The 23,987-nt window shown below is 45.7% G+C and overlaps 1 protein-coding gene across 5 annotated transcripts in view; it reads right to left on the minus strand.

Annotated features, from left to right (window-relative positions):
* The window catches only part of CCDC91 (coiled-coil domain containing 91), a 106,403-nt gene that overhangs the window by 32,726 nt on the left and 49,690 nt on the right, over positions 1-23,987 (minus strand). For all 5 annotated transcript variants that reach the window (XR_010302070.1, XM_064142275.1, XM_064142272.1 and 2 more), the window contains exons 9-11: positions 17,251-17,343; positions 17,022-17,090; positions 15,721-15,897 (exon numbers count right to left, since the gene is read on the minus strand). Coding sequence is in view for 4 of the 5 variants with exons in the window: in XM_064142275.1 (XP_063998345.1) it covers positions 15,721-15,897; positions 17,022-17,090; positions 17,251-17,343 (339 nt within the window). In the remaining variant the exon portion in view is untranslated. The remainder of the gene's footprint in view (positions 1-15,720; positions 15,898-17,021; positions 17,091-17,250; positions 17,344-23,987) is intronic.

Genomic DNA, 23,987 nt, shown 5'->3' on the forward strand with positions numbered 1-23,987 from the left:
AGACTGGCACCTTTCTCTCCACAGGAAGCTGTAGAGAGCAAGGAGGTCACACCTTTGCTTCACTTAATCCACACTGCATGGCTTTTCAGAACTCAAGGGCTGCTCTAACATCACATTAAGCATAGTCCTAATATAATAACAGCAAATTTGTTTTTAAAACTTGGGAATTGCCAGGGACATTCTGTGCATAAGACCCAAAAGCAGCAATGGATGCCCATGAGCATTAATGGATCCCAAATTATCATTGCCCTAAATGTGATTCAGCACTAGAAACACATCACAGCAGAGAAAGGCAGGGACCTATTTATAAAACACCCCTACCTTCACCTACCTAAGTTATCAGATCAGGAAACAACTGCAGCACAGTCACTGTCCTAAAACTCAAGCCCTAGCATCCCAAATCCACTCAAAAGAAGTACTCAACATGATTTAGCTGTATGTTTTGTTGCCAAAATGAAGGAAAATTAAGTGACAAAGATAAGATTCCTGAAAAGGAATCCCACAACAATGTGACATTTACCTGGACCTGAGCAAGGCCTTTGACACTGTCCTGCACCACATCCTGGTCTCCAAGCTGGTGACACATGGGTTTGATGGGTGGACCATGAACTGGCTTGATGGCTGCACCCAAAGAGTGGCTGTCAATGGCTCCATGACCAAGTGGAGGTCAGTGACAAGTGGAGTCCTTCAGGGATCAGTCCTGGGATCAGTCTTGTTCAACATCTTTGTGGGTGCCATGGGCAGAGGCACTGAGTGCACCCTCAGCAACTCTGCTGACGACACTAAGCTGTGTGGTGCAGCAGACAGGCTGGAGGGTAGGGATGCCATCCAGAAGGACCTGGACAGGCTGGAGAGGTGGGCACAAACCAACCTCATGAGGTTCAACAACACCAAGAGCAAGGCCTTGTATCTGGGTCAAGGCAATCCCAAGCACAAATCCGGGCTGGGCAGTGAGTGGCTGGACAGTAGCCCTGAGGAGAGAAAACTGGGGGTGTGGGTGGATGAGAAGCTCAGCATGAGCCAGCAGTGTGCACTTGCAGCCCAGAGGGCCAACCAGAGCCTGGGCTGCATCAGGAGAAATGTGGCCAGGAGGTCAAGGGAGGTGATTCTCCTCCTCTACTCCACTCTGCTGAGATCCCACCTGGAGTATTGCATCCAGTTCTGGAGCCCCTGTTACAAGAAGGATGTGGAAATGCTGGAGTGTGTCCAGAGAATGCCACAAGGATGCTCAGAGGGCTGCAGCAGCTCTGCTATGAGGACAGACTGAAAGAGTTGGGGCTGTTGAGTCTGGAGAAGAGGAGGCTCCCAGGTGACCTTCTTGTGGCCTTCCAGTATCTGAAGGGGGCCTACAGAAAAGCTGGGGAGGGACTTTTTAGGCTATCAGGGAGTGACAGGACTAGGGGGAGTGGAGAAAAGCTGGAGGTGGGGAGATTCAGATTGGACGTGAGGAGGGAGTTATTCAGCATTAGAGTGGTGAGAGGCTGGACTGGGTTGCCCAGGGAGGTGGTTGAGGCCCCATCCCTGGAGGTGCTTAAGGCCAGGCTGGATAAGGCTGTGGCCAGCCTGATCTAGGGTAGAGTATCCCTGCCCATGGCAGAGGGCTTGCAACTAGATGATTCTTGTGGTCCCTTCCAACCCTGACTGATTCTATGACATTGTCAGAAAACTACACAACAGCAAAACAAAACCCAGAATACCCTTCACTGAAAGGTGCTGCAACCTGAAAGTGTTATTCCTTACCTTCATCTAGGTAAATGTCATTAATTAATCCAGGTGAAAACCCTCCTATTTAAGTCTTTTCCATCAAAACCAAATACTTTCTGCAAAAGTCAAATTTCACTCTATTTGTAACACAAAAAGTCTAAAATTCCAAATCTGAAATGCTCAACTATGTGGCCCTTATTTTTCTGGAGCACAGCAAACACAAGAACCACAGCAGTGAAAAATGATTATGATTTTGTTTCTATTTTCACTGAGTTTAGCAAAGAAGAATCCCGAGACAAAAGTCTCTTTCACTACAGAACTCTGGCAAGACTGCAGAGAAAAAGCAGCAGAAAGTTATATATTATAGAAATACCTTCTCATAATGATATTCTCATGCCAGCTTCATTTGTCAAAAAGCTCCCAAAATGCTGTCTTCTATTGGAATGGAAATAAAAATCCCAATAGTTACCCCATTAAACTCTTACAGAACTGCTAAGGTGGTACATATTAACATGTAGAAAATGCACCATGACTAAAATACACTTAGAATCAATTGAAGTGTGCTGACATCCCTTACTGCTGTGGTATTTGAAACACTCCACGAGCCAAAGTCCAGATAAAAAGCTACAAGCCTGTTAAAAAAATGGAAGAAAACAGAACCAACCAGAAAGGCTTTGTTGGAAAAAGAAAAACAACATTTAAAATGATCCTTTTGACAGAATCCTAGAATGACTCAGGTTGGAAGGGACCTCAGAGATAAAAAGCTACAAGCCTGTTAAAAAAGTGGAAGAAAAAAGAACCAACCAGAGAGGCTTTGTTGGAAGAAGAAAAACAATGCTGAAAATGATCCTTTCTCACAGCATTCTAGAATGACTCAGGTTGCAAGGGACCTCAGAGGTCATCTCCTCCAACCTCCTCACCATAGGCATGGACACCTCTTGAGTGATACCAGAGGTCTAAAAGCAATCAAAGGGGACTTCAAGGCACTGGGAAAAGTAGTTGAGGGATTGAAGGCAGAGGTAATCTTTTCATCTGTACCTTTAGTCACAGGTTGGACTGCTGAGAGGAATAGGAAATCATACCTGATCAGCAAGGGGCTCAGAGGCTGGTGCCACCAACAACATTTTGGGTTCTTTGACCTTGGGGAACTTTATATGGCCCTGGGTCTGCTAGAAACAAATAGGGTACAGCTGACTCTGAGTGGGGAGAAAGACCTCAGCACATGAACTGGCTGGGCTTGTTGAAAGGGCTTTAGACTGGAAGGGGGAGGGGGTTAAACACAACAGTACTAGAGACAAACCAAAGGAGGCTGAGGGTGGTAGGCCAGAGATAAGGGTAAAACCAGCAGCCCAGCTGAAGTGCATGTACACTAATGCACATGGTATGGGTAACAAACGGGGAGCTGGAAGCCTTGGAACAAGAGGAAAACTATGATGTTACCATCACAGAAACGTGGTGGGGTGACTCACACAACTGGAGTGCTGTAATCAATGGCTACAGACTCTTCAGGAGAGACAGGCAAGGGAGAAGGGGTGGAGGAGTGGCCCTATACATTAGGGATGCTCTGGATGTCATGGGGGTAGAGATTATGGATGATCAGGTTGAGTCCCTGTGGATGAGAATTAAGGGGAAGGCCAACAAGGCTGACATCCTGTTTGGAGTCTGTTATAGACCACCCTACCAGGAAGCAAAGGTTGAGTTATTATTCTTTAGGCAGCTGGAGGCTGCCTCAAGATCACCTGCCCTTGTTCTTGTGGGCCACTTTAACATGCCAGACATCTGCTGGGACTTCAATACTGCAGAGAAGAGGCAGTCTAGAAGGTTCCTACAGTGTGTGGAGGACAACTTCTTATCTCAGCTGTTACATGAGCCTACCAGGGGGGCAGCCCTGCTTGACCTGCTGCTCACAAATAGACAGGGGCTGGTAGGGGATGTAGTGGTCGGAGTCTGCCTGGGGTCCAGTGGCCATGAAATTACAGAGTTTTCAATATATGGTGAAAGCAGGAGAGGCATCAACAAAACCTCCACAGTGGACTTCCAAAGGGCAGACTTCAGCTCATTTAAGGAACTAACTTGGAAAGTTCCTTGGGAAACATCACTTAAAAACAAAGGGGTCCAGGAAGGTTGGACCTACTTCAAGGTAGAACTCCTGAAGGCACAGGAACAGGCTGTGCCATTGTGCCAGACGGTAAGCCAACGAGGGAGGCAGCCAGACTGGATGGGCAAGCAGCTGCTAAAGGAATTAAAGATAAAACAGAGGGTGCATCACCTTTGGGAAAAAGGGGAGGTATCCCTGGAAGAGTTCAAGGATATTGGTAGGTCTTGTAGGAAAAAAAACCTGAGAAAAGTCCATTTAGAACTTAGGCTGCCACTGCTCTTAAGGAGAATAAAAAATGCTTCTATAATACATTAGTGGCAAGAGAAGGGGCAAGGACAACCTTCAATCCTTATTAGATGGAAAGGGGAATATAGTGACAAAGGATGAGGAAAAGGCAGAGGTGCTTAACACATTCTTTGCCTCAATCTTCAACAGTGGGACAGGTTGTCTCCAGGACAGCAGAACTCCTGAGCTGGCGGATGGAGTCACGGGCCAGTATAGTCCCCCTGCAATCCAGGAGAAAGCATTAAGGGACCTGCTGAGCCACTTGGATCCTCACAAGTCCATGGGACCAGATGGGATCCACCCTAGGGTGCTGAGAGAGCTGGCAGATGAGCTGGCCAAGCCACTCTCCATCATTTATCAACAGTCCTGGCTCACTGGAGAGGTCCCCAAAGGCTGGAAGCTGCCAATGTGATGCCATCCACAGGAAGGGCCAGAGGGAGGAAGTGGGAAATTCCAGACCTGTCAGCCTGACCTCAGTGCCAGGCAATGGCATGGAACAGGTCACCCTGAGTGTCATCACAGAGCACCTACAGGATGGCCAAGGGATTAGGCCCAGCCAGCATGGGTTTAGGAAGGGCAGGTCCTGTCTCACCAACCTGAGCTCCTTTTATGATCAGGTTACCTGCCTGGTGGATGTGGGGAAGGCTGTGGGTGTAGTCTACCTGGACTTCAGCAGAGCCTTTAACACTGTCTGCCACAACAAGCTCCTGGCAAAGCTGGCAGCTCCTGGCTTGGACAGATTCACTCTGTGCCGGGTCAAGAACTGGCTGGATGGCAGAGCCCAGAGAGTGGTGGTGAATGGTGCCACATCCAGTTGGCAGCTGTCACTAGTGGTGCTCCCCAGGGATCAGTGCTGGGCCCAGTCCTGTTCAATATATTTACTAATGATCTGGATGAGGGGATTGAGTCCTGCATCAGTAAGTTTGCAGATGACACCAAGCTAGGAGCAGATGTGGATCTCTTAGAGGGTAGGAGAGCCCTGCAGAGGGACCTGGACAGGCTGGATGGGTGGGCAGAGGCCAATGAGACGAGATTTAACAAGGCCAAGTGCAGGGTTTTGCACTTTGGCCACAACAACCCGAAGCAGCACTACCAGCTGGGGACCGAGTGGCTGGAGAGCAGCCAGGCAGAGAGGGACCTGGAGGTACTGGTAGAGAGTAGCTGAAGATGAGCCAGCAGTGTGCCCAGGTGGCCACACAGCCAATGGCATCCTGGTCTGTATTAGGAAGAGTGTGGCCAGCAGGACAAGGGACGTTATTCTGCTGCTGTACTCAGCACTGGTCAGGCCACACCTTGAGTACTGTACAGCAGAAATATTGGTGGATTTTTCCCCTGTATTATATCAACATCCAGCAGTTCAGAAAAATGTGAGTAAATCTGAATTAGTGGGATACTCCAAAATCCCAGTGTTCCTAAAAGCAAATGCCTGTTCCTGAAGGTGCTGGGAATAGTGAGCATGTAGAACAGCTATCCCCACCTGAGTCCCTGCCCATCCAAACTACCAGAGGATGCCTCCCAGCAGGAGTGAGCTCAACTCCACACCACACTGGAAGGCTAATTTTAACACAGTAACCAGAGCTTTACATGAGCCAAATTTCTGCCAGTGTTTTCCACAGCATCCTCCTGGAGGAACTGGCTGCTTGTGGCTTGGATGGGGAGAAGAACTGGCTGATAGCCATGTGCTAAGAGTGGTGGAGAATGGAGGTAAATGCAGTCAGCGGCCAGTCACAAGTGATGTTCTCCAGGCTTTTGGAACCAGTTCTCATTAATATATTTATCAGTTATCTGGGCAAGGGGTTTGCGGGCATCCTCTGTAAGCTTGCAGATGACCCCAAGCTGGGTGGAAGTGCTGCTCTGCTGGAGAGTAGGAAGGATCTCCAGAAGGATCTGAACAGGATTAAGGGGTGAGGTCCAACAAGGACCTGCACTTGGGTCATTAAGAACCCCATGAACGTTCCATGCTTGACAGATTCAAGATGACAGGGAAGCCCTGTTTCCCATCAGGAGCTGAGGAAGAGCACAGACTGCACTTCAGATGAAACTCTTTCTTTTCTTTAAAAATAAGACCCAGATCAGAAGCTGAACTACATCAGTCAGAAACTTGGCTTCTTCACAAAATAGTCATTCAAGCACTCAACTGAAAACTCACATTTGACAAGGAGGAATCACAACTCTATGACCAGAGAAGATCCGTCTCCAGTGAGGCAGAGAGAAAAACCAAGGCTACACAGAGCAGGGCACTCCAGGCAGTGCTTGAAAACCAGAAAGCTTTCTGAAAGTTTGCAGTCTCATAGGAAAATTCTGGTGCTTGCACACAAAGATCAGGTGGCAGTGCTGAATTTTATCTAGGAAATGCAGTCACAGCCTGCAGTGTTTGTGGTTTTTCAAAACACAGCAACCTTCCAATTATACTGCCTGTGGTTATGGACTGCTCCAGACTCTTTCTGAAGGCAGACGTGGGTAAAGTCTGCATGCAGTGGGCTGCTCCTTCTCTAGACTTTGCAAGCACATTAAAAATAAACTGATCTAATGGCAGGGATCTCTTTCCACTCAGTGCTTCCTCAGACACTCAAGACTGCACAGCATTTTCTTTCCATGGGAAATACTTTTCTTTGTCCTTATGGAATCACTGTGGTCTCCAGAAACACTGGACACATACATCTCTGCAAGATGGTGCTAAACTAAAGAAGAAAATGAAGCTGAAAATGATGGTGGGATGTACTCTGGAGAGGAATGCAAGCAAACACTCCCTCTGCAAGTGGATCAATGTGTTAAAGGCAATAGAAACAAAAAGAAGCAATGTCCACTGAAGAGTAAGGTCTTCTCCAGTACATTCTGTGCTCCTAGCAACAGTTTATTAGGGTAGGAATCATGATCAAACCCCTCACCCCAAAAGATCTTGCATCAGCCCAGAAGACACTGAACATGACCAGCAACTTCTTGATAGTCCAAGCCTGTTGTTGAAAACAAGAGTTATTGTCTTTCAAAGATCCACACTCTCCACTCAACCAACAGCCTATAAAGCCTAAGGAAGTTAATACCAAATCTGCTATCCTGCTGGGGACTGCAGAAACACAGAACCAGTGGAGCATTCCAAACCTGCCCCCCTGTCAGATTCTACAACCTATCTGTAAGAAGCAGCAAAGAGCAAACAAACACTATCTGGTATTCACTTAATTTAGCACAACACTCACTACTCTTGAGATTGGAGTTGAGAAGGGTTTGGAGGATGTGTTTAAGGAAACAAAATTAGTATTAGATGGCACATGGAAATGCTCCCAAATACTTAAGCACCACAAAAGGAAGGAAAGCAATGACAATTTCGTATAGGTAGAAGATGATCTCCTAAGTCACATATACCATAGAGTGGATAATGATGAGAGAGAGGCAAAAGCAAACTCTGAGGTGGAGCTTAAGAGCAGTCTATAGCCCATTTAACAAAGAGTAGATGTGAAACCCAAGGCAAAGGTCTAGAAAGTGATAATTTGGCAGTATTCTAGAAGCACAAACTGCAATTGTTTGGACAGGAGGGGGGAAAAAAAAAGCATTAATAGAGGAAAAGTGTGAGCTTGGATGCAGGCTACAGCTGTGCTGTTAGCAAAGACGTTTTACAGATCTGGTGCTTCAGTGAACCAGAGACATGCAAACAATTCTCTTTACAAGCAGATCCGAAACAAAACCCCCACACAGTCCAGAGGAACAAGAAGCACATTTGGTGTTGAAGGCAACAGAAAGTATTTGGAGGGTGGGAAAGAAGGAAGGGCCCAGAGCCCCGATGACACCCAGGTGACAGTGATTCATTTCTAAGGCTATTGGGAAGAGACTGATCAGTGTTTGTAGTCCAGGCAGAAGCTCCATGTGGGCACTGAGGAAGAGGCGAGTCAGGCCTCTAAATTTGGTGTAGCCAGAAGGGAACCTCGCACAAAAGGCATGGAGCAGCCATCTGCACCTAGGAGGCAGTGGTGTGTGGGATGCCACTAAAGCAGCAAAACACCAAGGAGGACCATAGAGAACTGCTGCCAAGCAGCCCCCCAGCAGTGCCTTTCCATCATACACGGTGCCCGGGTTGGCCTTGCCAGGCTACCAGGTGGTCTGCTGCATCACACAGAACCAAGATGCAAGTTGTGCAGGTTAGGGGAAGCACAGCTCCCTGGCTAACAGCTCTGGCTCACAAACAGGGGGAGGGTTTCATAATCAAGCTGTGACAGTATCATTGTGCCATGCAGCACAGCGCCCACAGGGGTAGAAGGAACATTTCTGCACCATCATCGTGGGAGCAGCGGCTGACTGCATGCTCACACAAACGACTCAGGAGGAAGAGCACGTATGAAATACATGGGCAGACAAACAGAAACAGCTTCTGTGAGAACAGCCTTGAAGGCTTTGTTGTACACCAAAGAAAAGAAGGTCAGAGAAGTAGATCCAGCACAAAACCCACTCACAGATTTCAGAGCAAGGAAAGCGGCATGCACCTGCACTCTGTGTGCTCTCTGATTTTAGAAGGCATGGAAACTGTAGTGCAAATAAACAAAATCCTGTAGTTCTGACACTCCAAAGGGCACATCAGGACATCTACCTGCAAAAGCAGTCTCACTGGACAACAAAAGGTAAGACAGCTGCAGAATCCTCATCCATTTGCCTTTCCCCCCCACTCCTATTATCCTCCAAATTATCCATGGCACACCTTCAGATTTGATGTGTGAGAACAGAAAGTGATTTGTCACACATTATAGGGCTAAGGAAGGAGCATTCTACAGTTAATAAATCTGCCTGAAACTTGGAGTGAGAAATCAATTTTCAGTCAAACTTTTTCCTTCTTAGGTCTTCCAACCCTCTGAAATACAGGATAATGAGGAAAAATATCTAGAAAAAGAACTGTTTTCAAACCCAAAATGAACAATTAGTTTAAGCACCATCAGAAAAGAAACAAAAGCCAGTTCTTTAAGTGTGCACCCAATGCCTTCATCTGCTCAAGGTTTTTTCACTTCCACATGACTGGGTGTGGAAATCCTTAAGATACTGAGTACAGAAGGAATCATAGAATCATAGAATCAACCAGGTTGGAAGAGACCTCCAAGATCATCCAGTCCAAGCTAGCACCCAGCCCTAGCCAATCAACTAGACCATGGCACTAAGTGCCTCATCCAGGCTTTGCTTGAAGACCCCCAGGGACAGTGACTCCACCACCTCCCTGAGCAGCCCATTCCAATGGGAAATCACTCTCTCTGTGAAGAACTTCTTCCTGACATCCAGCCTATACCTACCCTGGCACAACTTGAGACTGTGTCCCCTTGTTCTATTGCTGGTTGCCTGGGAGAAGAGGCCACCCCCCACCTGGCTACAATGCCCCTTCAGGTAGTTGTAGACAGTAATAAGATCACCCCTGAGCCTCCTCTTCTCCAGGCTAAACAGGCCCAGCTCCCTCAACCTCTCCTCATAGGATTTGTGCTCCAGGCCCCTCACCAGCTTTGTTGCCCTTCTCTGGACATGTTCCAGCACCTCAACATCTTTCTTGAATTGAGGGCCCCAGAACTGGACACAGTACTCAAGGAACTGAGGCTTGCCACAGCTGCCAGCAGCAGCGCTCCCTCGAGCAGCCGAGCAGGACTCCCTGGTGCAGCGCTGATGAGACAGCAGGTATGCAGCCATGCCACGCGTCTTAGGCATTCTGCTTTCACCTTCTACACCGTGGCCCATCCTGCTTCATCAATTCTTGCACAACATCCAGCACTTTGAAGCCCACACAGTCCAGATGAACCAATGTTTTTCACAACTGTTCCCATGTTTGCCAACAAGGTTATGCTAATGCATTCCAAGACCATAACTCACAAATGTATTGTTCTGCAAAGAACACCACCACATGAACCCTCAGGAGTGAGAGCACATCCGCTCGTGTCCTGAAAGCTCAGATTTGCACAGCAAAGGCTGTTGGGAAGTTCATATTCCACCCACTTTTTTTTCCCCCCTTTTTCTTTTCCATAAGCTTTTTAGTTAGCTTTTTCTGTGAAAAACTATTTTTTCTTTGTATATCTCAGGGTATTTCAGTTGTGGCTTGGCTGAATGAGACACTGCAGCCTCAGTTTTCCTGAAATCCTTTCCCATTGGTAAGATCATTTTGCCTTGGTGCTTTTGCTCATGTCCAAGAGGAAGTCAAGTTTATGTTGGTTCTTTTCATAAATTAAAGGAGCTCTTACTTTATTTTTTCCCTAATTCTTTGCAGCCATTGGAACACTGAGTCTCAGATGTATCTGCTGTGTGGATTATGGCAGTGCTGAACTCAGGCTCTTTTTCCCTGGAGAACTAGGGTAAAGGAGAAGATTTTTATACTTCAGGAAATGACAAAGATGATTCCTTGCTTTCAGTGCTGCACAAGAGTTATTAATTTCATGCTATGACAAGGCTAAATTTCCAGGGCTCACCCTGCAGCTGCCAGATTTCATTTTACTCACAATGAACTTTCTTCAGAACAAAACTTGTGGGGCATAAACTCTCTTCAGCTTCTTTTGCTACTCCTCCCTCCTCGAGTTCACCTCATTTTACATCATTTAGTGTTCAGCTTTGGGAAATGCAGACAGTGCATGACAGCATCACGGCTGCAGCAGTCACTGCTGTAACTGCTCTGCATTGGCACTGATCACATCAGCCTTCTGGTTTATGCAGAACTGGATGGATATTCCCAAAGAATCTGTGGATTTTAGTTTTTCCAAAGAGAAAAATAAGAGGAAGATGCCAGTGGACAGCACCGTCTGCATTTGCTCACTGCGGTTTATAGCAGTACCCCAAGAGTTTCACTGCAGGTTTGAATTGTGAGGGAAAAGCTCCCACCAAATGACCTGCTGGAGTTTCTTCCTATCTTGAGAGAGGGGAGTTCTTTATCCAAAATAAGTGTTCTAGAAGAAACACATCAAGGCTCTAGTGAAACAATTTCACCAAGCATTCCTCTCAACACTGACAACTACCAGACAGACAAAACTTCCCTTGGAGGGAGGCTGCCACTAAAAACCCCATACAGTGTACAAAAATAGAACAGAAAATCCTGGATCCAGGCCAGGCTGTGTCGAGCTAGCTGGATGTATATTTTATTTCCTCATCTAGAATGACTTTTCAATGTGCTGTAAAAGCATCGTGAGGTTACTGTGCAAATTAACTCCATCTTTGATCAAAGGCTCCTCATGTCTTTCAAGGAAAGCTTTTTCACCTTGATTTCAAATGCAACTCCTCTTGCCCCAAAACTAAGAATCCTCTTCTGAACAACAGAACCCCATCTCTTTCATAGAGGCACTAAGAGCCTGGGTAATACCTCTGCAGAATGTGGAGATGCTGCCAATCTCAACCAAAGGAAAGCCTTTTACTAACCCACACAGCTTTCAGAGACAGTGCTCTAGAACAGCTGCTACCACACAGCTCATTTGTCCCTTCAGAGATACAAACCTTCAAAGAACCCTATCTTCAGCTCAAACTCCCATGGCTCCTAAGTAACGATTCAAACTCTCTGGGCAAGTCAAAGCAGTCCTGCAAAGAAATCCAGCATTCCTTTGACTTTCATTACTGAACTGCTGTAGTAAAACCAAAACGTGTGTGTGGGCATCTTCAGGTTGCTGCATGATAACTCACTACAGCTTAGTCCCTACTTTCGACTTTATGCTGCTGCTTCACATTTGGTAACAAAATATTTCACATTCATCAGGAGTTATTTATTAAGCTATCCCCAGATTTCTCTCTGGTAACATGCAATTCATTATTTTTTTTAAGGCCTCAACATGGATCTGGTTGAAGAGAGATTTTTTTTTTTAGGACAGGTAGAAATGATCCGCGTGAAGCCTCTGGATTCACATCCCTGTGGCTCTCAACAAAACAACCACCAAAAGAGGCCAGAGGAAACCCCTGTGCCACCTCTGCACAGACAACATGAGGGTTTTCTTCTTTCAAACACATTGCTTAGAAGAAGAGAGCTCTCACCACCTGATTCCAGAGCTGTGATCCTCACAGCTTTACTGGTGCTTAAACTGCCTGAATGATTAAATGCAAACTAGCACAATTTAAGTATTTTTCCCCAACCAAGTTCTACAAGGTTCTTCCAAATATCTGTGTTAAAAATGGTGGAAAACCCCCCCCTCCCCAAAAAACAACCAACCAAAAAAACCCACACCAAAACAAACAAAAACCCCCACACCTTTATAAAGTAAAGGAAATAAGTGGATAATAAAGTCCTTCTCAAAACATAGAATCATAGAATCAACCAGGTTGGAAGAGACCTCCAAGATCATCCAGTCCAACCTAGCACCCAGCCCTAACCAATCAACTAGACCATGGCACTAAGTGCCTCAGCCAGGCTTTTCTTGAAGACCCCCAGGGACGGTGCCTCCACCACCTCCCTGGGCAGCCCATTCCAATGGCAAATCACTCTCTCTGGGAAGAACTTCTTCCTAATATCCAGCCTATACCTACCCTGGCACAACTTGAGACTGTGTCCCCTTGTTCTATTGCTGGTTACCTGGGAGAAGAGGCCACCCCCACCTGGCTACAATGCCCCTTCAGGTAGTTGTAGACAGTAATAAGATCACCCCTGAGCCTCCTCCTCTCCAGGCTAAACAGGCCCAGCTCCCTCAACCTCTCCTCACAGGATTTCTGCTCCAGGCCCCTCATCAGCTTTGTTGCCCTTCTCTGGACATGTTCCAGCACCTCAACATCTCTCTTGAATTGAGGGGCCCAGAACTGGACACAGCACTCAAGGTGTGGCCTGACCAGTGCTGAGTACAGGGGAAGAATAACCTCCCTTGTCCTACTGGCCACACTGTTCCTGATACAGGCCAGGATGCTATTGGCTCTCTTGGCCACCTGGGCACACTGCTGCCTCATCTTCAGCTTACTATCTATCAGTACCCCCAGGTCCCTTTCCTCCTGGCTGCTCTCCAGCCACTCAGTCCCCAGCCTATAGCGCTGCTTGGGGTTGTTGTGGCCAAAGTTCAGAACCCTGGTCAAAACCCCTACAAATATTTCCTAGCCTAGAAGAGAATGTAGAAGGCAATAAATTCATGACATTCTGACAGAGAAATTGATTTTCCCCTCACTCTCATCCTTTAAATATTTCAAAGATACACAATGTTTTGACACTGCCTTCTCCACCTTATTCCCCAGCTCTTGCCCAACACAAGGAACGCTGTTCCTGTCCCTACTGGCTCATCTAGTGTTACCCCTAAGAGTTTTGCATCAATGTGCCTCTTGCTGTTCTCAGCAGTCATTTGGCAAAAACTCTTTTTCTTAAGGCTGGGGCTGTAGGTTCTTGGTTATGCTTCTCAGTGTTCCTGCCTTGCACTACCAGAGTCAATCCGCTTGAGGTCCTGTTTGCCTGTTGGATTCAGAGTATCCATTTGTCCCGCTTTGACCTTATTCAACTCTCATATAGACCAAAATATATTTAGAACACATAAAGTGGGTTTTTTATCTCAAAGAAACTTAAAAAGTTTTGAGTGCCTTTGAATCTTTCCATTAATTATTCCTGGAGTTACTCATGGGTGCTCTAATTGGAAGCCGTTTCACCTTAGTTGTTTGCTGAAGACTGCAGCCTCCCTTTCTGAGCTTTCCATTTTGCATCCTTAGAGTTATTAGGGAAGGAAAACTCCTTCTCTTTAATACTACACTTAATTTCTTTGAGTTCAAAATAGTAAAGCAAACCACTTTGAATCAACTTATGGCAGAAGAAAATTAACTTTTAACTTAAGCTGCAGTGAAAATTGCTGGTGTGATAGAAAAATAAGAACAAGCCCACATTTTCTTTCTCACATACAGATTATTTTCTCTGGGGATAACCTGAAGAAGATCAAATCAGAGAAGAGGAATTCTGTTACAAACATATAAGGCTTCTTTTCCCTCAAATTAAGTTCCAAAACTCTGCATTAGTCAGAAGGAAACTTCTCTTTCTTGAAATAACAGCACTGCTCTTCAAACTCTTGTTATGTATCTGAGAGCAGAAGATCACTTTGTATGTTCACTCACATTCAGCTATGCTCAGTTGCTTCATGACTTGGTTCTAAATATAATGATAGTATCAAGTGACCATTTTGAAGCAGGAAGTGTCAAGAGTTACACAGACGAGTATAAAGAATTAAAGGAGGCAAGGGCCACAGTCTGGCCTTTCACCAAGGTGTCAGATGGGAATTTCACTTTTGGCCGTGGCAGAGCTGACTGGACAGGTGATGTTGTCTACCCAACATGGAGCATAATGATGGGTTAGCATCAAAACTTAGCTCTGTGCGGTTCATTAGGTTTGAGAGTAACACTGGGAAGGGAAACAAAGTCAGTTCCCTAAGGGCTGGTTTTAGAACTTCTGTGCTATGCCTTTTAACTTCAAATCCTAAAGGTCTTGGTTTCAGTTGCTGTTATTCAGGATGTAAGAGGGTTTTTTTTACAAATCAGTAATATCAAATGACAGCACCTGAATGAAACTGATCTTGCTTCCAGTTCTTCAGACTACAGCAGAACACCAGGGAATTTACAAGCTGTTCCTCCAAATCTTTCCAGGATCAGAAAGTAAAAAAGCCAGCTTGTGGGTGAGCATAAAAATGATGCCTATGCCTCTTGCTCTGGGCAGGAGCTTGCAGCCACTGCCCACTAGCTCCTGAGCCACTACAGGAGAGGGCAGCGAGCTCACAGTAACATGACCTCTGCCTTTTGGGTTTCTCTCATGGGGATGAGATGCAGCTCCCCGAGTCTCTTTCTCACATTCCCTGATCTTTCTCAGCTTAATTCCCTCTTCTGGAGCTTTCCCACAGAGCAGAGAAGGTCCTCTTCCTGAGCACACCTCTGACAAGCATCACTGCTCCCATCGGTGACAGAGTGGGGCACACCCTGCAGCCTGAAGCCTGCCTGGCAGCTGTACCCACAGCAGCTCTGAGAAGCAGCACCACGCCTGGCAGGTGCAGGGCTCAGAGATGCCATGGCCTTCTGCTGGGTGCACACCATCACTCGCTGGTTGAGCTGGGCAACCTTCAGCACCTTTCTTGCACATACAACATCCCTCTCTGCAAATTGCTGTGCCATGCCCAGACATGTCCCAGATGATGTCACATGTCCTGTGCTCAGTGCATAGCAACCAGGTCGCTGTGCCCCTTCAGGGCTCCCCATAACAGTGTGGGTGTCACTGCTGTTGCACTTGAAATGCCCACACCTCATCATCCTGGTCTGTGAGAGCTGCTGTCTCCTGGTGAGTGTTTCTGCTTCCCTGGTGCTTCCTTATCGAGAAAAACTGTAGGAATCCTCCTGTACACCAAGATCTCTCTCTCCACTCATGGTCTGGGCAGTTCCAGAGCAGCTGCTCCAGGCCACCAGCTGCTAGTTCAGGTTACAAAGCACTGAAACCTCCTGCTGCTGCACTCGGAGTGCCTGGACAGCCTGTCCTGCAAGTGCTGCTGCAGATGTCAGCTCATTTCTATAGATGCCTGGAAAAGTTGCAGAAGTTGTGTTTTGTGTGTGCCAACTTTTCCCCAGACACACAGCCTAGTTGAAGGTAAATAGCAAGACCTTTGTGCACTGCAGCTATCAACTCAGTGTGGTGCTGAATGACAGACATCACAACAAAATCCCCCCCAGCATTAGGAAGACACACAGCATGTCCCTGAAAAGGTGACATATACCTGGTTATGCTTTCTTTGCTCCTGCATGGCTTCACAAACAGCTTGGGCAATCTTCTCTTCATGTCTGTCACGTTCTGCTTCCCACATTTTTCTTTCTTCTGCATGAATCTTCCCCATATTTCTCCTCTCCTCTTCTACTGCTTTCAGAACAGCTTCCTGCACTGCTTCTTTTTCAGCCTTTGAAACAAATTAAGCACAAATACATGACAAAAACAGCCCATATGGGTGCCTAACTCCTGTATATTACTTCTTCTAAGGAGACAAATGAGCTGACAAGATGTGGGACACAAAGATTTTCACTTCAGAACCACCAGCTTAAACTTACAATATGGGGCTACCAAACAGACGTCACCACCAGACAATGACTTAGTTACAGAAAGATATGGAAAGTTACAAGCAAGGATCTTCAATTCCCACCTGCTGAAAATCTGTTATAATCAGTGTTGGTTTGCTTCATGCCAAAACAGAAACCATGCAGTAGAGATGTAGGAGCAGGGACAGCTTTGGCCTCAGTACACTGCTCAACATTCACATTCAGGAATTAATCCTGGTCTGAGCTACAAGTGTCTACAGTCCAAACCCAGGTTCAGATGATGCATAAAAAGCAAAACTCATCAGCTCTGCATTCTACAAGAAGTAGTTTCACCCTTTTCCCACCAGTGTTTCTATTTAACTATTACATCAAATCATCACATCACTGTTTTACCCAGCACACACAGCTGAGCTTTTGTACTGAACTCTACAGAGATGTTAGAGCTGAGAGAGTCTCCCACTTCCACCATGACTGTCCTAACTCAAATGCACCTAATGAAGGAGAAAAAAAGCCATATGGAAAAAAAAATACTCACTTTTAGTCAAACTTCAACAAATAAAATCATTGGAAGCCTGTGAAAGTGTCAATATTTTTACATGATTCACAGAGTAGTTCTCTCCTTACTGGAAGTCACCATATTTAACAAATGCAAAATCAGACACAATGCTAATTGTCTTCTTAGGATCATCAGTTGAGCCTGCTGCCTATTTCTTCAAGATGTATTCACCTTGTTAACTCAAAGAGCATGAATCCAGACATCTGGGTACCACCAACCACTCAAGTGCAATACTGTTAGTCGTTACACAGAAGTTACACAGTGCCTCTATTAAGGCACAGGATGTGGCAGATATGTGCCTGGTTTAAAGAATTAACTGCTTTTAAACAGAGATGAGAACACAGCTTTGCAAACAGAGCGATGAAACGAGCAGGAGCTGCTGAACTTTGTGATGGAACCCACACTGTGTGCCTTCTGCTCAGCGAGAGATACCTGTGCAGCAGCTGCCACGGCCTCCTTGCTCCTCTGTCTTTCTTCATCCAAGCACTTGTCAAGCAATTCCTGTAAATGGTACAAAAAATTAAACTGCAACATGCAGTGACTGGAAGTAATTGCAGCCAAAGTCCTTGGGAACACTTCCTCTTCCTGTCAGTAACTGTGACAAGATCATTCCCAAAGGAGCACATCAGACACCGTTCTTTTGGGTAGGTAAAAGCAGTACCTTGTGCTTCTGTGACTGCTGCAGCAAAGCTTCCTCTATCTTTTCTGATAACACTTCCTTCTCAGCTTCCAAGATGTCAAGAAGTCGCTGATGCTGTAGAGGGAAGAGGTTCACATTCTTGTGCACAATCTACTAGAACAGACAAAGACCTCAGCCAAGGCACTTAGGTTGGTCAGGTGCCTATAAAACGACTTCAGGTGTAGATTCAGCTGCATGATGCACAGAGCACTTCTTTAACTGATCTCCTCACATTAGGGCAGCCAGCTGTGTGCTTAACCCAGACACCTCATAGGCAGAGGTTATTACACAGAAGTACTGGGTACATTCACTTGCTAGGTGTATGCAGAATGACTTGGGACTCTGGTACTAAATTGCCACAGTGAGGTTCATCTACACTCAGTGCTTCCTCAGGTGGTCCTTGAGATGAAGTCATAAAGAATCATAGAATAGAATACAATCAGCTGGGTTGGAAGAGACCTCCAAACTCATCCAGTCCAACCTAGCACCCAGTCCTGTCCAATCAACTAGACCATGGCACTAAGTGCCTCATCCAGGCTTTTCTTGAACACCTCCAGAGACAGTGACTCCACCACCTCCCTGGGCAGCCCATTCCAATGCCAGTCACTCTCTCTGTGAAGAACTTCATCCTAACATCCAGCTTATACCTCCCCCAAAGGCAGTTGAAGGTTGAAAACATAGAGAAGGTGGCAGTTTCACTTCAGCAGGTATCCATCTGAGAACTTCCAAGTGTTCTGGTATTTTTAGCTAACAGGAAATAAGGGAATGGTTTAGGGTCATTTACTTGGCTTGTAGATATTTGCTCAATTCTAATAAAGGTCCTCCTAATACAGAGCACTGCTGAACTAATCATACATGCTGAGCTCAGTGTGTGCAGTGGTAAACTTATCTCACACCTCCCACGCTCCACAGGAGTAAAAGCTATAAAATTGATGAAGGTGAATGAATCTCATTCAGCATTTCCAGTTTCCACAGGTAAGAATTACAAACAACTTCCTTTCTCTGTTAGCCAGCATTAAAAGAAGAAAAGAAGAGCACTTGAGCCTTAAGGCACCATTCTGAACTATCTAGACACTGAATGTTGATTATGAAGCACTATCAAGGCCACCTTCTTTCGAGCTTCTCTGGATGTCAGAGCTGGCTGTCTCCTGGTAAGTGGACCTGTTCAGAGGATATTGCCCATGCTTCAACAAACAAAACCAGGAAAGAGCACTCAGCCTCCTCTAAGTTGGCTAATGGTGAGTTTATCAGACCTTACATTCCTATAAAAAACAAATGAAGCCTACTCCAGCTTTCCTGTGACAGTTGAGACCTACCCACCGAACGTCAGCTGTGCTGACCATCAGCCAGCATCCATGAAAGTTCCAAACGGAAGCTGAAGTGGGCATTGCCTTTAATAATCAACAATGCAAGAAGCAGAGACATAATGAGGGAATGATAAAAGTGTTTGAGCTCTGAATCCAATGATCCATCTGTTATCAAGCAAATATATCTGATTAGTTCTTAGGGCTGAAGTGCAAAGGTGGAAAGTGATGAAAAGTTATGAATTTGCTAAGGAAAAAAAAAAAATCAAGTTGTGTCCTGTAAGTCCAAGGGGTGAATCGGGAGGAGGACAAAATCACCCTCAGTGAAAACCCCACTGAAGTGCAACAAGAATGCCTGCAGCCAGCTTTAAGTTTGCTTGTCTGCACATCACATTGTGCACGTCCTCCACGTGGCACAGCAGAACACTGCAGACACTCTGCTAAAAAAGCCTTCCTCTTAGCTACAGCAGATTCTATCAAATACATCATTTGAACCTTCCTGACAAAGCTGTCCCTTGTTTCCTTTTAGTCCTTAGGGCATATAGGGTTGGGAGTGCAAGACTGATGTGTAAAAGTTCTGGGAAGCAAGTTGTGGCGGGACATGGTGTCCCCAATGAGGCATGACAACATCATCAGCCAAAGGAAAACCCCAGACAGTTCAGATAATGAGTGCTGCAAAGTGGACAGATGCACTCCTATTCCTGTCATACTCCATGCAAAGTAGCAGGAGAGGGTCAAGAAGAGTCTTCTGAAAAATCAACTTAAAACAAAAGGCATTCAAAAATAGTTTATAATGTTTTCCTCCCTGCAAGAAGCTCTCTAGGCAATGGTTCCAAATGAGAATCGTTTGATGTAGGTTCAACTATAAATACAGAGGTCCTGTGGTTTGTCTTGATTCCTGTAAAAAAGAAATCCAACAAAAATCTTTCTTTCTTTCTTTTTTTTTTTTTCCTGGAATGTGAGTCACAGAAGACATTGTAAACAGCTTTAATCACAATAGCAACTAGTCAGTCTTTCTTTTTTATAGGTTAGACTTATTTCTGGCACTTTTCTCTCAGGTAAGCACCCTTTGAAGGCTTACACAAGCTGTAATTCCTGGAGGGAATGCAGTGATGCTGGATATGATCTATTTTACAGCTACAGCATTAGATTAAACCTGTTACTAAATCTAATTTAGAACAGTTACAATTTCTTGCACGTTCCTAATAATCCTAACCAGCAGATTCAAAGACAAAACAGTAAGCAGGGACTGAAGTGCATTTAAAGAATTGTAGGGAGTTTGTCCCTGGGCCCTGCTCTGTTTCCTTTGAAAGGTGTGAGTACAGGATGCTGTCCCCAGAGGAGGCTGCAGATCTCTTGCTGTAACCAAGAGGCAGCCAACTTACATTTCTGCAAACTGGTTCTTTCACAATCTTGAGTAAACTATTGTGTGCACAGCTCACCAAATCCAGGATGTGTACATCCATTGTGTTAGCTGCTGCTGCTGCTCAGAGTTTCTGTACAAGCAGTCAGATCACCATTGAAAAACAAACCAGTGAACAGCACCACAGAACAAGCAAACTTATTGATATTCCAATAGCAAACAGAAAATCAAGCTTGCACGATTGGTAGTGTCCCTGCAAGGAAATAATGCACACTTCCACAGATCTTTTATCTGAAGAAACAATTTTCACACATTAGTGAGATGGAACCTTCTTCTAACAGCAGCCTCTGCAACAACCAGAGTATGAAGACAAAGGTATGCCTAATGCACCCTCAGCTCTTGCACCAAGGACCTGCTGAATCATTTACTCTCATCAAACAGCACCGCAGTTAGCAGCTTAACAGAAAAAAAAACAGGTCTAAGATGATTTTATTTCTCATCTCCAATATATGCTGGTGGATGAGAAGCTCAACATGAGCCAGCAGTGTGCACTTGCAGCCTGGAGGGCCAACCAGAGCCTGGGCTGCATCAGGAAAAGTATGGCCAGCAGGTCGAGGGAGGTGATTCTTCCCCTCTACTCCACTCTGCTGAGACCCCACCTGAAGTACTGCATCCAGTTCTGGAGCCCCTGTTACAAGAAGGAGGTGGAAATGCTGGAGTGTGTCCAGAGAATGCCACAAGGATGCTCAGAGGGCTGCAGCAGCTCTGCTATGAGGACAGACTGGAAGAGTTGGGGCTGTTGAGTCTGGAGAAGAGGAGGCTCCCAGGTGACCTTCTTGTGGCCTTCCAGGATCTGAAGGGGGCCTACAGAAAAGCTGGGGAGGGACTTTTTAGGCTATCAGGGAGTGACAAGACTAAGGGGAATGGAGCAAAGCTGGAGGTGGGGAGATTCAGATTGGACGTGAGGAGGGAGTTATTCAGCATTAGAGTGGTGAGATCCTGGACTGGGTTGCCCAGGGAGGTGGTTGAGGCCCCATCCCTGGAGGTGCTTAAGGCCAGGCTGGATAAGGCTGTGGCCAGCCTGATCTAGGGTAGAGTATCCCTGCCCATGGCAGGGGGGTTGGAACTAGATGATTCTTGTGGTCCCTTCCAACCCTGACTGATTCTGTGACATTGTCAGAAAACTACACAACAGCAAAACAAAACCCAGAATACCCTTCACTGAAAGGTGCTGCAACCTGACTGATTCTGTGATATGTATTTTTTTAACTTTTACAATATATGGACACAGAACAATCCTTGTCCCTTGTGGTTTGGGAAAAGTTCTCTTCAGAACTGTTTAAGAAATGCTTCAGCACTGCACTCGTCAGCAGCAATGATGAACGACTTGGGCAGGCTTTTGAAGAAGTCACTGATTCCAATGTTTTCACCTATTCTAAGGAGAACCCTTCTTCACCCACAGAGTTCTGTCTCTCATGAAGGAATCTGAACAGGAGAATGGATTAACAGAGGTCATGGGAAACACTGTCTGTGTGGAAGAGGGAGATGACCTAACAAAACCACAAAGCTACAGCATCCTGACCCTGTCACATTACCCAAACGTGCCCAGTCCTACATCCTATTCCAAACATTATCCACCTCTCTGCCACACCAACAGCCTTCTGCCACTGCAGAGAGGCCAGCCACATTTAACAGCACCTTCCTCTATAGGGCAGCTTCACCACTGCTAAGCTGTCTCAGTCCAATGACAAGAGCTGGTAACCATAACTGGTTTCCTACACTGTCCTCACTATCTGTGGCATCTGACTGCTTGGCAGCGCAAGGTGGAAAATCAGCCTGAAGAATTCCAACATCTGTTACATATTTCCACTTCCTCAAATTATGACTTATTACTGCATGGCTCAGCTGAAGCTTTTTGCCAGTTTGAGGTCCAAGCAGCTAAGAAAGCAGCAAAACTTTACTAGGAGAAAGCTGAGGAATCAGCAAAGCTTTATTAGACCAGGAAAGTCTAAACAGTGAAAATATAAAGATAAAAATGGTAATAAAAGAACTTAGTCTGTGCTTGTACTCCCACTCCACACAGCACTATACAGACAGCATGGGGAGGCTGTAACTTAAGACATCAGAAATGGAAACTGAACTTCAAGCATTTTGCTTCATTGTTTATATAAAAAGAGAAGCTACAGGAGGCCATCTACCAATAAGAATGCTTTGTTCAGAAAGCACCCAGAGCAGTTCAGACTGATGAAAACCCACAAACTTGGAGCTCCTCAGGATGCAGAGATAAAGAAAATACAAAGAAAAAAAATATTAATTAAGTAGTCTTTCTGTGTTTGTGTCCTAACTCATTTCATAGCCTGGTCTGGTTTAAGTCATTCTGCTCTAACAAGCAAGCTGCCTCCCAGCCCTCCTCAGTCTGCAAGCAAAAGTGACACAGAAAGCCCTGTGGGCTAACATAAGGAGAGTTCAGTCAGCTGAGACAATGAACATTTACCTTAGCTTGTTTCACAAAAAAGCAGCAGCCAGCCATAAGATGACCCCTCCCACCCCCCAAGTCTTGTGCCAGCCCAGAGGAAAGGACCTGAAAACAAGCATTCAAGTGAAGACAGCTTCTGCTGATGGTTCCCTCCTGTAGATTAAGATTATGCTACCTATAGCTGGCCATCATGCTGCAAGAGCTCAGATGTAAGGACCAAAGATGAATTACAGCAATTAAACCAGAATGAAGAGATACCACTCAGCTCTCAGATCTGCTCCTGCAACTGTTGCTGAGTGAACAGAATCTGCCAGAGTAATTTCTACTAGACCTGGAAAGCCTGGCGTAAGAACTTGCATGTCTGCTTGATTTGGCTTCAAAGCTCCAGTTTTATACTGCAGTTAACGGTGATAAACCTTTGATTGAGTTGTATGAGAAATTACTCAGAAGTTGGTAAAGAAACCATGGAACTTTCCTGGGATCCAAAGGGGCGTTCAATGTGTTAAATGTAGACATGATGGGAACTGGGCACTGTGCTATGTCCCAAGGCCCTTTCCTACAACCCAGAGCAGGTCCTTTAGATCTTGAGTTCTCCCCAGGTATGTGTGAACCTCCTGAACACGTTTTTGCATGTCTGGCCCTATCTTTTGGGTTGTGATGCCAAGGTAAGAAATGACAGAAGCAATCTTTTTGCTCAGCTTGTAAGCACACTGTCACAAAGTCTTCCCAGAACGCATCCAGATGTATGAGTTTCGGTCATTTTCAACACCCAGAGAATGACACCAGGCTAGCAAGCAGTATGTTCACTTCAAAACTCAACCCATTTTCTGCAAACTTGTTTTTATTTGGTTCCTAAGCAGAGCTTTGGGGTAAGCACTGAATCACCGCAGCTCCGCGCGAGAAACCCTCCCTTGGTAAGGAAACTGAGTTCTTCCAACTCTGACGCCTTCCTTTCGCATCGCTTATGCAGATCCACACACACTTCACGTTTGTTTGCACCAAGTGATCCCTGACATGGTCAGAACACAGGCACAAAACATTTGGGAAATGGTGGAACATTTCAACTTGGGTTTTTCATGTATTTAGGTCTGACAGACCCCAGAGAATTAAATAAACAAACTGTTATCCTTTATATTTTCAGTGAAGTTGCAGCTAACAGCAGAAATCAAAAGGTAACTGTTAACTGCAATGTAAAGCACTTAAACAGAATCAGTCAGGGTTGGAAGGGACCACAAGGATCATCTAGTTCCAAACCCCCTGCCATGCCCAGGGACACCCTACCCTAGAGCAGGCTGGCCTTAAACACCTCCAGAGATGGGGCTTCAACTGCCTCCCTGGGCAACCCATTCCAGGCTCTCACCAATCTCACACTGAGGAACTTCCTCCCCACCTCCAGCTTTGCTCCATTCCCCCTAGTCCTGTCACTCCCTGATATCCTAAAAAGTCCCTCCCCAGCTTTTTTGTAGGCCCCCTTCAGATATTGGAAGGCTACAACAAAGTCACCTCAGAGCCTCCTCTTCTCTAGACTTCAGGATCCTAATAGGAAATTAGCTTTTCAGTTCCTAAATTGCATACT

The sequence above is a fragment of the Pogoniulus pusillus genome, chromosome 4, assembly GCF_015220805.1.
Source record: "Pogoniulus pusillus isolate bPogPus1 chromosome 4, bPogPus1.pri, whole genome shotgun sequence".
NCBI classification, from domain to species: domain Eukaryota; kingdom Metazoa; phylum Chordata; class Aves; order Piciformes; family Lybiidae; genus Pogoniulus; species Pogoniulus pusillus.